This window comes from Agelaius phoeniceus, chromosome Z, assembly GCF_051311805.1.
Source record: "Agelaius phoeniceus isolate bAgePho1 chromosome Z, bAgePho1.hap1, whole genome shotgun sequence".
Classification (NCBI taxonomy): domain Eukaryota; kingdom Metazoa; phylum Chordata; class Aves; order Passeriformes; family Icteridae; genus Agelaius; species Agelaius phoeniceus.
The window spans coordinates 84376210-84392209 of NC_135303.1; the positions used below are offsets into that span (position 1 = coordinate 84376210).

A 16000-nucleotide genomic window follows, 5' to 3' on the forward strand; every position below is an offset into this window, starting at 1 on the left:
GGCTGAACGTGGGACTGAGCCTGGGCACTGACTGAGCCACCCACACAAGCCCCAGGGTCACCTGCAGGGCCTGTGGAGAAACGAGCTGGGCTCTTACATGACCCTTTTGGCCCTGAACACAGCTGGGACCTCCTTGGGCTCCTGGCACAGCGCAGCAGCAGCCACCAACAAGCAGACCCTGCTGTCACCCCTGCAAGGAGCCCAGCAGCCAAGAGCTAACCCAGCTTCGGCTCCACTGTGCAGTGGCAGCTCCCAGGTACAGCAGTGAGAGCACCCCCTGCCCATGCTGGGAGTCCCCTGGCTGGCACTCCAGTCCCTTGTGCACCCAGAGGAGCCCTGGCTGTGGGCACAGAACTGGCCCACACATCTGCCCCTGCCTGGGGAGATGGAGGGGATGCGGGACATGGGATTGTGGGGGCGTCTGTCTGGGACAGTGCCACAGGCAGAGTGGGAGCTTCAGACATTGTTTATTAAATAAGCCCTCCTGCTGAATCACAAGGCTCAGAAAGCACTCTCTTGCATTCTAGAATCCTGCCTACTGAAGAGTTTGGGCAGAGCTGGATCCAACTTAGCCCCAGATTTTGTCAATGGATTATGTCTAAAGGATTATACAGGTGCAACAGAAATTTTATACAACAGTACCACAGCACTGAGGATGGCAAATCAGATATATTTATATAAAAACAAATAATTTATTATGATAATTAGACAAAAATATCTTTATAAGAATTATTTACTACAGATTAGAAGCTATAACAATTTCTATAGTACGATGCAATATTTTGAAGCAGTATTCATTATATTAAAGCTAGCTAGCAAGAACAATTACAAAGTAGACCCTGAAGTTTCCCATACCAGTAATTGTGGGCAAATCACTCTGGTTCAGCCTCAAGAAGGGGGTATCCCCATGCAAGGGAGGAATCTCCACACACACTCTGGGAAGGAGGGTTTTAGAAGACTTGACCTTAGAAATGGGGGCAAGCTTTTACAGCATAATGTGACTTGGCTATCATCAGGATGTCAGCTGTGGCAGTTCAGCATCTTTAGATACATTATCAATAGTATCACTTGCCGGTTTCCTTTCTTGGTTGTTTGCCAGTTCTATCACACCTACACATCGCTGTTCAGGATGTTGAACTTCAGGGACTGATGAGTCAGACTCATTTCAGCATTGTTCATTACTAAAAGCAGCATGACACCCCTTTCTCCATTCCCCCCTGCAAATAGTGGATTGCAAATATTTGCAAATAGGGAATTGTTCAAGTTATTTCGCCCCCACTGCAGGCACAGCATCCTGATACAGAAAGGGGACTGGGGTGTCCCTCTCTCTGTCCTAGGGATGCAGTGCCTATCTGTCCAGGAGATCTGTGTTTCTGTGGGCACAACAAGAGCTCCCTCCTTTCTATCCCTCCCACACCAGGATTGCACAGCCTTCAAATGCTGCAGTGGCAGAGAAAGAAGGAGAAGGGTGCCCAGCCCTGGGCAGAAGGGACTCGATGTAATCAAGGGCCTGCAGCCCTGTGGCTCAGTTGCTGCCCACAGAGGCCTTCCCAGGAGGAATGCTCTCTCCTCTGCTGCTGGCAAGGCAGGGCAGAGCCAGGAGCCAAGCAAGAAGCAGGTCTTACCTGCTGCTATTGCATCTGGAGAAGTGGGTAAAGTGCACATCCCTGCTCCCTTCAGCAATGCTCTACAAGAGCCAGACAGCACTGGGACTTGTCCCCTCCCTGCCCCCTAGCCCTCCAGCCTAGTCCAGGAAGATAAAGGGGAATTGCAAGAGTTCCCTCTTCTTGTTTGATCCTGTGCCAAAGAAGACACCAAAGAAGAACAAGAGTAGACAGCTGGATAGATTTATTAAGAACTGAAGTGATTTATCCCCTTTCATGTGCTCCACTGCCTGCCCCCGGCACCAGCAGGGAGGGGGCCATGGTACCAGACCAGGACCTGCTTCTTGGGCTCAGATTGTCACTGTCCAGGGAGCCGGGTCTCCCCTGGGGATTGTATCTGCCACAGGCCCTGCTGGGGCAGAGCCAGTCACAATGTGCAGTGTCACCCCAGGACAACTACAGCATCCGTGTGCCTGAGTGCACCACTCCAATATCTCACACACACATTCACCCACACCCTTTTCTTTCCCTGCAGGACAGCTGCCCACCTCACCCAGCCCAATGCCTGCAGGAGAGAGGTCTCCTGTGCCTCTGGGCAAGGTATCAGCTGCAGTTTGGGATGGCTGGGGAGCCTGCAGGCTGTCAGAGCCCTGAGCGATAGGGAAGGGGAGGCACAGGCTCCAGCAGCCACACACAACTCCTTAAGCCACCACACTCTGAGGAGATATCCCCCACACCTCTGGTCCCCCCTTGTGCTCAGCACCAGCAGCTGGAAGCCCTCTGAGGTCAAGGGCACGTAGTGGAGGTAGGGAAGGAAAACAGCAATGTGAGTACTAGCACAGAGAGGGAGGGGAGGGTCCCTGCCTGCCATCTGCACCCCCCAGCCCGTGGTGCCCTGCCCAGTGCCACGAGGCTCAAGGGTGGCTGTGGCCCTGGGCGAGCTGTGCCAGTGCCTGTGCCCGGCCAGCCCGGCGCTCCAGGGCCAGCTGCATGCTCCAGATGCTGAGGGGCCGCATGTAGGCCAGCGAGCGGTACACCTTCTTCTCCCGGTAGGCCTCCGGCGTCTGGAAGGCCATGCCCAGCCGCTCCCACACGGTCCGGTAGCAGCCCTCCGCCGTACGGAAGCCTTCCTCCACCATGCCCTGCACGAGAGGGAACAGCACCATCAGCACGCCCACAGAGCACACCCTGGTGAGCACAGCAGCAGCAGCATCCTCCCCGCTCACCTCCTGGATCATGGTGGCAGCCAGGGAGTAGACCACGCCGACCCAGACCTCGTTGGACTGCACGCTGGAGGTGTCGGGCACGCCGTCGGGCCTCATGCCGTTCACGGCGCCCATGGTGCCGCCCGCAAAGCCCAGCACGTTCTTCTCGAAGATGGTCTTGAGTGCGCTGAGGACGTGGCTCTTGGGGAAAACCTGGGTGGACAGAGGCGGGCTGGGTGCTCACGTGGACCCCTCAGGCTGGGGCTGGAGCAGGATTGAATTTTCCGTGAGGAAAAGGGCAACACAGCTCGCTGGGTCAACAGACACAAATGCCCACCTCAAAAAATAACAGGAGGAAGTGAAACATCTCTTTCCCCAAAAGGTTTAAAAAGCCCCTAAAATACTTTAGAGACATGCTGAACCACATTCCACGTTGCTCAAGAGGATGTTGACAGTTCATCTAACTAGCTGATCTCCAGAAACAGCTTCTCACCCACAATCACTGGCCAAGCCCCTTCCCCATCGCTTGTGGGTTTGCTCTGGGGGCCTCACCAACCACACCATCCTCATCTACTTTATGGCTGTCACTTGCAAGAGAGACAAGAGCCATGGGGCTCATCAGCACAGCCCAGGGACATGCCAGACACTTATTGTCAGTCTGGTGACACCAGAGCCAGGGGAAGCAGAGGCTGGGATGACACCAGACACAACCTTGCCAGGGAAGGCTGGGCAGTCTGAAGCAAAAGCAGCAAATCCCTTCTCTCTATGCTCAAGCCGAGCATCTCTGCAGATATTTTTCCCCACTGTGGCTCTGGAGATAAGCCCAGGGGATGCTGTGGGAATCAGTGAAGGGCTGAGGTGCCCTTCTCTGGCAGAAGCTTTTGGGCACACTCTCTTCAAGACTGGATCCCAGACGGTTCTTACATCTCATTTCTGACTTGTTCACTGCTGACTTGTGCACACAAGGCCACACACCAAGGCCACGTCAATGAGCTCACAGACAGGAGTGATGCCAGCCAGGCAATGGAGCAAAATACATGGAAAAAAATCAATGAAATGTCCTAGTAACAGAGGAATTCAGCAGTCCCACCTGCAGTCAGCTCAGAGCTCACCAGAGAGCAGGGGCAAGCACCACCTTCAGCAGCACCACGCTGAGGCTGGGGAGAGGCAGGCCACATTCTGGACTGCACCAAATCTACTGTTTCCTCCCCAAAAGGAGCTGCAGGAGGGATTTACTGCAGGAGGGCTGGGCCAGACCCTACCTGGAGCCCCAGGCACAGCCCCAGCCCCACACTGGGTTAAACACAGGAGGGAATGAGCAGCTAAAGTCACCTGAAGCTCCCCTCTGATTTCCCAACGCACAGTGAAGTGGTTTGTTACCCTCCCAAAGACAAAGCCACTCCTCCCTTCACTCAGCTGAGGCCTTGGCCTGCTGCCCATGGCCACCAGAAAGCTTTGATGTGACAGCAGCCATGGGGTATAAATAACCCAAGGGTTCTGCACTGCCCCTCTCTCTTTAGGGTGTTGCAGCTCTGAGCTGTGGCTCAGTGGCTGCTCTGAGCATCCCAGCAGACATGAGGAGGCTGCAGCCAATTCTTCTCTTGCAACTGAAGAGCAACTTATTCCAAGCCTTCAGGACTTGGAATAAGCCATGGATCCCTCTGATATTAATTTTGGACTTTTCAGGGCAGCAAATAATGTGGAAAGTTTCATATACTTTTTTCTACCGTTTTTAAACAAATAGCACCTTGCCCACAGCAAACCCCACTGGGGCCAAAGCTAGCTGCAGTTACACATCCCTGCTTGCATGGCCTCTCTCTGAGAGGGTTCTGGTCTAAGATGGATTCCACTGTACCCATCCAACAGTCTCCACTATGGTGTGCAGTGTGAGAGCAGGCAGGTGCCTGCCACACTAGCCCTAAAGTGTAACCCCCAGCATGTGCCAGCCCTGCTGCTGCTTCCCTCATGCCACAGGTCCCATCTCGCCACAACCACACCAGGCTGCCCCTTCTCTTACCTCAAACTCCCCTTGGTCCAGACCACAAGCTCCAAGAAACCACTGCCCAGCACACTGGTCTGACATGATGCTGATGGACGTGTCACTTCCACTGCTATCATAGTTGTAGTATTTTCCTAGAAAAGGCAGGAAACAGCTTAAAAACAGTAGATTAAGATACTGGCTCATGTGAGCTGTCCCTACACACCTCCCTGTGTGGCAGGAGCACAGCTGCTTTTTCCACAAGACTCTTCTCCCTTTCCCACACCTATCCCTTCCTAGACACCTGCTCCTTCCCCTCCATTTGGAGGGGCAGCATCTCCCTTCCTTCCCCCCAGCTCGCAGGGACAGTATCGCCCCTTCCTTCCCCCATTCCCCACAAGGCTCCATGATCCAGGGAGGAGCCACTCCCTCCCAAGGGACACATGGCCAGCTGAGCGTGGTTCCCCACTGCTGAGCACCCACCATTCCAGAGCATCCTCTCAAACGCCTCCTTGCCCTTGTTCAGGATGCCCAGGTATTTCTGCTGGATCTCAGTATCCCCAAGCACCTCTGCCATCTTGCACATCATGCAGACTGCAGCCAGCCACAGTCCGCCACAGTAGGCACTGCCGGAGCCAAACGAGAGGAGCATCAGCAATGTGGGACACCTCAAGGGTTCAGTGACAAATGGGATACAAGGGCCCAGCTCTGAGCTATGTCCCCTCCCCACAGACCCCCTCTCCAACCCCCATGTGCCTCTCTTGCTCACCTGGCTCCGTGCACCACCCACGCGTCGTACGTCTGGTCAGCAAAGCCGCCGTTTTCAATGAGCCCATCGTTATCTGTGTCAAACTTCAGCTCCGACTCCATCACAGCCTGTGGGAGAGGCAGGACATGGTCACACAGTCCTCGCATCCTGGAAGCTCCTCACACTCTGCTTGGGAGCATCCATCCTCTCAGGAAGCTGCTTGGCTCCTGAAGTGGGAAGTGGGGAAGGGTGACGGCCCACAGCCTGACCTCCCAGTACCTGGCACACTGGCCACATGTCCCGCAGGTACAGGGAGTCATGGGTCAGGTAGTAGTCACGGTACACCTGCAGCACAAACTTGAGGTTGAGGTCCTTCCAGTCAGCAGTGTCGTGCATCAGGTAGGCATTGACACGCTGCCATGGCTCATCACCTAAACCAGGACAGAGCAGATGCAGCAGGGCAGCAAGCAACAAACATCTCTCTTCCTACCCAGGAGCGAGGACCCGAGGGTGCTGTGATCAAACAGCACTGAAATATTTGTTGTACCCTGTGCCATATCTAGCGAGAACAGCCTTCCTGCTACTTCTCTCTGTCTCCCTTGTAAAAGATTCATGCAGCACAGTCTTCATCACCACCCCACATCATCCAGCTTTCCATTCCCAGAAAATATAGAATCACACAATCATTTAAGTTGGAAAAGACCTCTCGGGACTGCTAAGTCCACCACTGAACCACATCCCTAAGTGCCACATCTACGCTTTTAAATACACCACAGATGGTGGCACCACAACTTCCCAGGCAGCCAGTTCCAATGCTTGACAACAATAAACAGTGTATTTCATGCACCATACCCATTTCCAACAGCTTAGCATCCCCTCTGCTCCCCCACAGACCCCTCACCTGGGTCCCCAATGTCGTGTGGCACCACATTCTTCATTTTCACCTGGGCTGTCTGACCACACATCAGGTACTGCCGGGGCTGGACATCCTCGTTGACCACAGTGACAGCTGCAGAGGACACAAAGCAGGACAAGTAAGAATGAGAGCAGAAACAGCTGCAGAAAGGTGGAAGCATAAGCACAGGCACAGCCACCAGCACCAGCACATCAGGCTGCCCTTTGGAGCTCCAAGATCACAGCCCTCTGCAAAGGGCTGAGGGGACAGGCTGCTCTCCATCCTGCACTCAGCAGGGGATATGAAACTGTCACGACCCCCTTAAGGGAGGGCTGGGAAGGGTACCCAGTGGGCTCAGCCCTACCAGAGCCCAGCAAAGGGCTGTGCTCCACACCCCTACTCAGGCCACCGCCAAGCAGCCACCAAACACAGCCAGAGCACTGGGAGTCTGCAAACAGCTCCATGTCTCCTCTGCAAGGGGCAAGGACAGAGCTGATCCAAAACCAGGGGCTCCCCCAGGGCAGGCAGAGCCAGCTGGGCACCCCCAGCATGGCAAGAAGGTGCCCCCAGTGCTGGGCACAGAGCTGCTGGGGCAGCAACATTCCAGGGCTGCAAGCGCTGGGCACAGCAGAGCGGCTGGAGGGGGCTGCTGGCTCCAAGGCACACATCTCTGCAGCAGCAGCAGCAGCTGTGCCCAAGGCTCTGTCTCCTCCCCAGGTGAAGCCCTGAGCAGGCAGCAAGGCAGGGCTCTGGGAACACTCACCAATGTCATACTGCAGGCTGATCTGCAGCTTGGGCCACAGCATGATGAGAGCGAAGGAGGCATAGAAATGGACATCGTAGGTGTTGTACATCCGGTACTCCTGGCCTGGCAGGACAGGGCAGGTGGTGAGGCAAAGGAGACTGCCATGGGCAGGGGACAAGGGGCAAAGCTCCTCCCTCCACAGGGCCCTGGACAGGGGCATCTTTCCCAGCACGGACAGGGGCTCCCGTTCCAAGAGGGTTTCATTCTCTACCCAGAGCACCAGGCATGTGCAGAACACTCCATGCCCTATCCTTCAGGGCTGCAAGGGCTTTTCCTGGGAGTAGCACTGCCCCCTACCCACTGGAGTGTGAAAAACACCCCCATCGCGAGTTCAAAACACATGGCTACAGTTATGGGAGGAGGGCTTGAGGCTGGAGAGTGCCTCCCATCCTTGTGAGTTACCTTCCAAATAAGCAAACCTTCCGTACTCCCGCAGGACAGGGAGGAGGTGGGAGAGCCCCGCCCCCGCCGGCCCCTGCAGCTCCTCGGCACGGCAATCAGGGGGCACCTCCATCCAGATGGTCCCTCCATCCGTCAGGAAGTAGAGCTCATTGAACAGGGCTGACTTGTACCAGGAAGGCAGCTGGCTGCGGGAAAGAGGGAAGCTCAGCCTCGGAGGCTGAGGAGGTGATGAACCTGTGGCAGCCAAGCCCAGGAGGCCACTGGGAAGGTGCTCCCATCTGCCCTACCTGTTCTCCAGGATGGGATTCTGCCACGCTTCGATCTTCCTCTCCCACTCCTCGTAGTGTGTCAGGGCGTAGTGGGACAGGGCAGGAGCAGCATCGCCGTTGCTGCCAAAAAACCGTGTGTACCGCCTGCCAAGGAAGGGTTTGGTCAGCACCCCATGGGCTCCACCTGGGAAACCCCCACAGACACCACAGAGGGACACTGGACTGCAGAGAACAGCAGAACTCAGCTGCTACTGCAGGGGCATTGGGGAGCAGGGGCTGGACACAGGGTCCTCTCCCTGAGGTGGCGGGGCCACAGCCACCACGAGTGGGTGGCAAAAGGTCCCCTCATAGTACACAAGTCAGGGAGGAGGGAAAACAGGGCTCTGGGGGCATGAGCCAAACACCAGTGGAGAGAATCCACCTACCTGAGGTGCAGCTTCTCCTTGGAGCCAAAGTGAACACAGGGCATGTCCCAAGCCAGGGCAAACTCCAGCGTTTTGTGCCCATGGGCAGGCACCCTACAGCTGGCACACACTGCTGCTGCTGTCACCTCCCCCTTCTCTGTCGGCCTGCTTTTGCCTGCCAGGAAAAATTAAGATATTCTTAAGCAACCAAGGAAGACCAAAGAGAGGGTAACTGAAGTTCACACACACCTTGAGGGAGATGAGAGTGGGCATACCAAAGCTCCTGTACAACCTGGAAGGTACAGCCCAGGGTTTTGAGGGATGATGTCACCGCAGGGGAAAAAAACCTTCCATGGGAGGAGTGGTTAAAAGGATTCAGTCATCCAAGAACAGGAACAGATCAGGCAGGAAAAGCCACCAGGCATGAATGGAAGCTACAGAGTATCCCATGACTCTGTATCTGCACTGCAGTCAGAGACACTGTGACTTTCTAGGGATAGTCATCGTTTCCAGTTTTCCGCAGGGCGTTTGAGACACTCTGATATTTAAGAAAAGCCCTTAGGTGGCTGGATAATTATATGCTGGTTCTGACATGTGTACAAGGTAAACTCATTAGAGCAACATAAGCACAGATCCAGACTATGATAATGTCTGGCATGCATGAAGAAAAACCACATCCCAATAGCCTGGAGAGCTCTGAGTGCATCTAGACAGGAAGCTTATTTTTCTGGAAAAATTTATATAGTAAAAACTTCATTTATGTAATTTAAGCCTCAAGAAATCTTGCAAAGACCCAGCATCACTAGTTTGTCAGCATCATCCTTGCTTAAAAACTGACAGACATTAGGGAAATGGTCACCTTTTATGGCAATAGGAGGTGAGTACCAAAGGCTGGAGATGCCACCCTGCTTCAAGGCTCCTCCCAAGGGAGTGAGCAGAGACCTGAGGATGGATGCAGAATGATCAGAAGAGACGTTCAGAGAACTGTTACAGTAGGAAGAGGACAGACAGTGATGGCAGTACTAAACCCCAAGCACTCTTAAAACTGGTGGTAACAATTCCGACAGGACACAGCTCATTTTATCTGGAAACAGGAGCTATGGGAAAGGGGCTGGGCAGCACGCTGGCTTCCTAGCAGAAATCTCAATTCAGTGTGCAACCACACACAGAATAATGAGATATTGGTGCGTGTAACCAATATCCAAGAACAGCCCCAAAGTGGTATGAACAGCTTTTGGAGAACCACAGCAAGAACAAGCAGTAGGAAGTTTGGATACAGCCTAAAGTGGGGAACAAGCCACAGCATCCTGGGGAGATTTTGAACAGCCAAGGAGGCTGGAGGAAAGAGCTCTGCCCTGGCTTGGGTGCCCAGAAGCAGCACGGCCACCCACTTGCCCTGCTCCCCTGCACCCGTCCCACGGAGGATGGAGGCACTCACCAGGGGGTGAATCCAGCCTGCCATCCTGCAGGAGGTCCTGCCACACCTCTCTACCCAATCCCGTGGGATTGAATGCCGTCACATGGGTGACTCCCGTGCCAGCCTGAACAAGGGAAGAGCATCATCAGGGGCTGCTCCTTTGGAGGAGAAGATTCATGCTCTCCCCTCCCCAGTACCACCAGCAGGACGTGACACTCGCTTCTCATGGGCTGCCCAGCAACTCTCAACTCGTTGCCTCAGCCGCTCTCCTGACACCATCCCCAAAGAGGGTGCCCTCAGGAACGTCGTGTCCCCTCTCCTGGTGTCAGGCAAGCGCTGAGGAACGCTGCTAACCCCAAGGCCTTGCACGGCCATCCTTTGCCAGCTGCCTGCAGGCAGCTGCCCCACATGCAGCAGGGCTGCACAACCTCCCCGGCAGGAGCCCCAGCAGCAGGGCCAGCCCTTTACCTTCTCCCGGGCAGAGATGGCCAGGGTGAAGGGGTTCACGGGCGGGCAGTGGTGCAGCAGGACCCCAGCAACCCGCTGGCCATCCTTGTGGAAGGTGAAGGGCTCGTTCCAGTGCCCGCCGCTCCCGGCCTCCGCCGCTCCCGGGCCGTTCTGCAGGCTGAACATGATGGACACCTCCACGTCCTCATCCCTCCCGTTCTCCACCTCCCAGATGAACACTCCCACTGGCAAGCTGGAGTCCTGGCGGAGATGCACAATGCTGCCTCCAGGGCTGCTGCTCCACAGGCAGCTGCCCCAGCATCCTTTCCCCCCTGCACGGGACACCGCGCAGGATGCAGCGGCAGCAAGAGCACCGGCAATGATAACTTGGACTTGGAGTCTCTTGCCAAGCTGAGGAGCAGCAGCAGGAGCAGAGGAATTTGGGAGGCAGGCAAGACAAAATTCCAAAGAGGAGCAGCCCTGGGCTGGCAAGCAGCACGCCGGGCAGCAGAGGGACAGAAAGAGGCCTTTAGGGCTCAGCCTAAAGGGCGTCTCATCACTCACCTGCTGGGCAGGCTGATACAGGCTCACGGGCTGCTGCAATGCCGGGGTAAGAGGAAGGTCAGACGTGTCCCAGCACAGCTGCCACCCTCGCCTGGGGCTGGCAGCCGGCACGGGCAGCGCTGAGCCATCCCTTGCTGCAGTGCCGAGCTCCGGCACGGCTGCGGGGCTGCCCCCGCCCGCAGCGCTGCTGAGAGCGGCCGTGGGGAAACGCTGGGAACTGCGAGCGAGGAGCTCTGCCCTTGGGAGTGGGGAAACGCTGGGAAAAGCGCTAACAAGCATCTCTGCCCTCGGGAGCGGGGAAACGCTGGAAAAGGCACTAAGAAGCAGCTCTGCCCTCTGGAGCATGGAAATGCTGGGAAAGGCGCTAACAAGCAGCTCTGCCCTCGGGGGTGCCATCACTGCCTTACCTTATAGTCATGGGGGATGACAGGCGAGACCTGCCGGCAGGTGAGCACCACCTGCTGCCCCGGCAGCTCGTAGACCAGCCAGGCACGGGGGTACAGGGCATGGTAAAAGGCGTAGTGGCCGCAGTAGCCCCAGTTCCAGCCCTGCAGGCTGCTGGGTCTCTCCACGGACAAGACCTGCTGGTAAATGGTCTGCCCCTTGCACCGCAGGCACACTGTGAACTGTGGAGGAGAGGAGCATGTTCAGGGCATGAGAGGAGCCCTGTGGCAGATGTCCCAACCGCCCAGGCTGCTGCAGTGACTGTCACTCCCCTCACAGACCCTACCTGGTTGGCGATGACCGTTTCATAGTGGTAAAGGCCAGGGTTCAGCTGCCAGCGGCAGAACTCTCCCCGCCAGCCGCGGGTGATGGTGCCTCCCCCGATCCCGCCCAGCGGGCACCCTGGCAAAGACACCAAGAGTTAACAACCCCATTCCTCCCCCAGGTGGCACCTGGCTCAAGAACTCTCCCCCTGCATCTCTGCAAGGCAGAGTCACTCAATATCGCCCAAATCACAAAAGCTCCTTGACTCACTCGTTCCATCTAGCACCCCGACAGCCCCGTGTGAACCCCTGCCCACCCCAGTGCCCAGAGTGGATGGAGGCTGACCATAGATCTGCTGCAGAGGAACCGCACACAAGAGGTCAATGAAGGCCTTTTTCTTCTCTATCTGGGTCTTCTTGACCCACCACCTGAAGTACCTGTGAGGGAAAGAGAAGTATTGAAGAAGTGAGGAGCAGGCAACACCATCCTTTCATTGTCACCGGGCAGGATGAGCACAGGTTGAGCTTTCCCTCCTTTTAGAGGTGTACAAGAGGAACCCGTGCCCCATGCCCATGGCACAAGGAGGGATAAGGCTCCATCCCTCCTTGTGCCATGGGCATGGGGCACGGGTTCCTCTTGTACACCTCTAAAAGGAGGGAAAGCTCAACCATACCCATCTGGAGCATGCATCACTCAGCAAGCACAAGCAGGCAGAGTTCAGGCAGCTCAGGAATGACTGCAAGGGCAACTCAAGAGCAGGACTCCCAGCTCATTTAGCACAGGCTTTCCTAGACGTTCATGGAGAAGTGGGAATGCACACAAGGGCCACCACCACCCACATGCCTGGTACACAGTGTCCTGCTAAGGAAGGCCTGCAAGCAGAGGTGCAAGCCCAGAGGAGACACACACTGCCCCAGGGACACGAGCCTTGCTGTTCCACCTCCACTTCCCCATTGCCACACACTACCACTTCATCAGGGGCAGAGGGCACGGGGCAGCCCTGCCCTGGAAGTGGTGATGGTTGCTATCTGCAGCTGGCAGGATCCTGGGGACTTGCCTCCATCCACACACCAACTGCAGAGACCAGCACTGCCCATCAGATAATTTCTCACCCAGAGGTCTGGGAATCAAGACACCCAAACAGGGGCACACCTGCAGCTGGGTGTGCCAGCACCACTGCAGGCAAGAGGAGCAGGGCTGGGCTCCGAGTCAATGCTTGTAAAGTACTGGCTTTGGCTAATAAACTGCCCCAAGTTAAGCCTCCTATACAGACACAATTAGCACATGGAAACCAGCTACCGGACCAGAAGCTGCTGAACCTTGCCCAGCAAGCAGTCAGGTAGGACCCAGCTGGCAGCTGGGCCAGGTGGGCAGGGGGGACACAGGAGCCCCCACAGTGAGCAGTGTCCCTGAGCTATCTGCAGACATCCATTCCATATTGCTGAGCAGAAAACCAGCCCAGCCAGGAGCACTCAGCCTGTCCTGGCCCTGGTTGCGCAGGATGAAGAGCACAGGTGATGGGCAACAAGCAATAATTCCCTGGGGACATGCACACCCAGGAGCAAGGGGGAGAGGCTCTCCCATGACACCTCTACTACTACTCTTCCCATACTGAAACAACCCACAGTTGACTTTTTGGCTGCTCATTGGGCATTCACCTTTATTCACCAACATCTAAGGTCCCCAAATCCCTCTCAGGGTGAGACTTTCTGTGCTGCAATCGCACAGAACCTAACTGCAGCCTGCTTTCCACTCCTACAGACCCAGCTTTGTGTTTGACTGTCTGTGGATGTTTTGCTTACAGGGGTTCAGGGCATTATGAGAACCAGCCTGTCCTGCTTGACTGCCCTGAACCAGAGCCTGCCACTATCTTCCAGCTGTATCTGCTGCAACTGCTCTTCTCCAGACAGGACAGTCCCAGCCTTACCCCGCCAAGGCGAGGTTTTGGCAGTGCTCTCTCTCTCTCTCTCAAGGAAATGATTATTATTCTTTTTCAACCCAGCGTCAGGGAACCAACCCAGCTGCTTCCCCAGCAGGCTTCTGGCAACAGGAAATAAGGTGCCCAGGCAGAGTGGCTGCAGCACAGCCTAGCAGGGCATCCTCACTTCTTGGAAAGGAGGCAGGAGATGGGTTTCAGGAAGCAGTTTTTACAGGAGAACACAGTAGAATGACTTTGGGATTTATTGCCACTGCCAAAGTCATTTTACCATCTCAATATGCAAACTCTTCTCCTGCCAGCTTCTCCCAAAATCATGCAAGCCAGGAGGAGAAGCCCAGTGGTCAATGCCCAATTGCTGGCTATTAACAGCTCTGCCAGGGCTGAAGAATAACAAGGAGAAAGACTTTGCATTCTGTAGCACCAAAAGCCCTGCCACGGCTGGAGGGCATTTTCTTCTCCTTCAAATTGGCAGTGGAGTTAAAACCTAGCTGAACATTACTCAGCTGATCCTGATTCATGGCATGACCCCTCTCAGGACACATGAGCCACCTCTGCAGAAACTTACCTGCACCTCTTCTCCTGCCTTGCCAGCCCCAGCTGAGCACTCTGCGCAGCCCTTTCTTTCCAGACACACATGTCCCCCACAGTTACCCTGATTAACAAAAAAATCCTGCACCAGAGCTGTCAACACCCCCAGCCACATCACCTGCACCTAGCACTGGTGCTGCAGAAGAGGGCACCTTCATCATGTTTAATTCAACGCAACAATGTCAACCCAGGATGTTGTGGCTCCTCTGCTGAGCTCCTCTGGACCTCCCGAGCCCAAGCAGTGACCCCAAGGTGCTCTCAGTGGCTACAAGCACCTGCACCAGGTGACTTTGCACTTGATGCACCAAGCCATGCCAAGTTTTGAGAACATCCCTGGCACAGGGGTCACTCAGGAAAGGGCAGGCCAATCTGCAGGGCTTCACAGATCCCTGCACCATGACACAGAAATGAACTCCAGGTGTCTCTTGCAGCACCAGCACCCAGGTTTCCATGAGCTGGCTGCCCCAGGCTGGCAGCTGCTGAGATGCCCACCGATGCCTGGAGCATGCAGCCTTCCATATATCCTCGCATCCCTGAATGGGCTGCCCTTTCAGCCAACAATGTTGGCCTTGGGGTTTAAATCAAAACCACGCGGGTATTTCTCATGACCCTAGCACGTTGTCTCCTCTGCTCTTGAGGCTGGAATCTCCTCGCAAGGAAGCTCTTGCCATGGCAAATGTACTTTGAGAAAACAACCAAATTACTTCCTGAACTTGAACAGGAGAAGAGGCAGTAGTTTGACTTCAAGCTTCCTGCTTTCAAAGACCTTTTCCTAGGACTGATACAAGGCTCTTCCAGACTTCAATGAGAACAAGGCCAGGATCACCTCTCCTCCCTGCTCACCCCACCAGAACTTCACGCTTTCCCACATGCTCAGCTCATCCCAACCTGCTGCAGCAGCTTTTCCAGCAGCCTTTATTTATCTCCGGTGCATGACCCATGCTCTCCCTTCCCGGTGCCCAGGCTCGCACCGGGGCGTCTCAGGTCAGACCAGCATGCCATGCACCCCGAAGCGATCCAGAATCTGCCCTTTCATCCAGCTTTGCAGGAACCAGCTTGGCAAGTGGCAGCCTCCAAGGACACCAGCAGAAAATGGAGGCAGGAGTCATAAATCCAGCACAAGGAAATAAGCGATGCCGTGGCAGGTCTCCGCGTACAGCCTGGCGGGGGCACAAACACTGCCAGCACCCAGACTCCGGCGTTAAAGGCTAAAACGACACTCTGGCTTTACAGGCGTGCTCCCCGTCGTTACCTCCAGCTCACCCCGACGCAAAGCCCAGAGAGGTGCCCCGCTCCCGAACCTGCCACGGCACACAGCGTTCCAAACCCCTCCCAGCTGGCCCCGGTTTAACCTCCAGCTGCCAGCACTGGGGACTGTGCCGGGGAGGATGCGGCAGCGATGAGCCCCAGGGGTGGGAAACGGGGGTCCCCATCCCCAAGCGATGCCCCCAATCCTCCCAACTCCCCCGTGCTGAGGAGCCCAAGCGCCGGGTGCTGCCCCTTCAGCACCAATTGCTCCCGGTGCCGGCGCCAGGAAGGCTGGAGACTGCCGGCGCCTCCGGGCAGGAGGAGGGCGGCTCCCGCAAGCCCGGGGCCTTCCGTGATCCGCCGGACTCTGCCTCTCCGTACACCGGGACATCTCCGGTGCCTCCCCGGGGCGAGGCCCCCGCGGCACCGAGCGGCTCCAGCGCAACGCCGCGTCCCCCGCGGGACGCCCTCCCTCGTCCCGGTGCCTTCCCGGCCCCCTCCATCCCCCGCCGTACCGCAAGGCGAGGCCGACGTGCCGCAGGACATCGCGGAGCGGCACGTCCCCGGCGCCGTAGGGCTGCCGCAGCTCCTCGAAGCTGTGTGCCAGGCAGACGCGCCAGCCGTCCGCCGCCACGCCGCGGCCCTGCGCTGCCCCCTCGTAGCGCCGCATCAGCGGCCACTCCACCGTCTCCTCCGCCGCCGCCATCGCCGCCCCCCGCCCCGCGCGCGCCCTCTTCTTCACCGCCCCGCCCCGCCCCGCCCGCGCCCCCGGGGCACGG

The 16000-nt window shown here is 56.5% G+C and overlaps 1 protein-coding gene across 1 annotated transcript; it reads right to left on the reverse strand.

Annotated features, from left to right (window-relative positions):
- Nucleotides 1–670: 670 nt before the first annotated feature.
- GBA2 (glucosylceramidase beta 2) lies at nt 671–15957 on the reverse strand. Its single transcript, XM_054652134.2, has 17 exons — nt 15737–15957; nt 11792–11883; nt 11469–11584; nt 11146–11364; nt 10196–10435; nt 9749–9851; nt 8332–8485; nt 7925–8050; nt 7638–7822; nt 7194–7298; nt 6437–6544; nt 5815–5966; nt 5557–5663; nt 5271–5413; nt 4827–4942; nt 2831–3022; nt 671–2746 (listed from the first exon to the last, which is right to left on the reverse strand). Exons 1-17 carry the CDS (start codon nt 15925–15927, stop codon nt 2519–2521), a joined length of 2577 nt encoding a protein of 858 aa, XP_054508109.1. The 5' UTR covers nt 15928–15957; the 3' UTR covers nt 671–2518.
- Between the last annotated feature and the right edge of the window lie 43 nt (nt 15958–16000).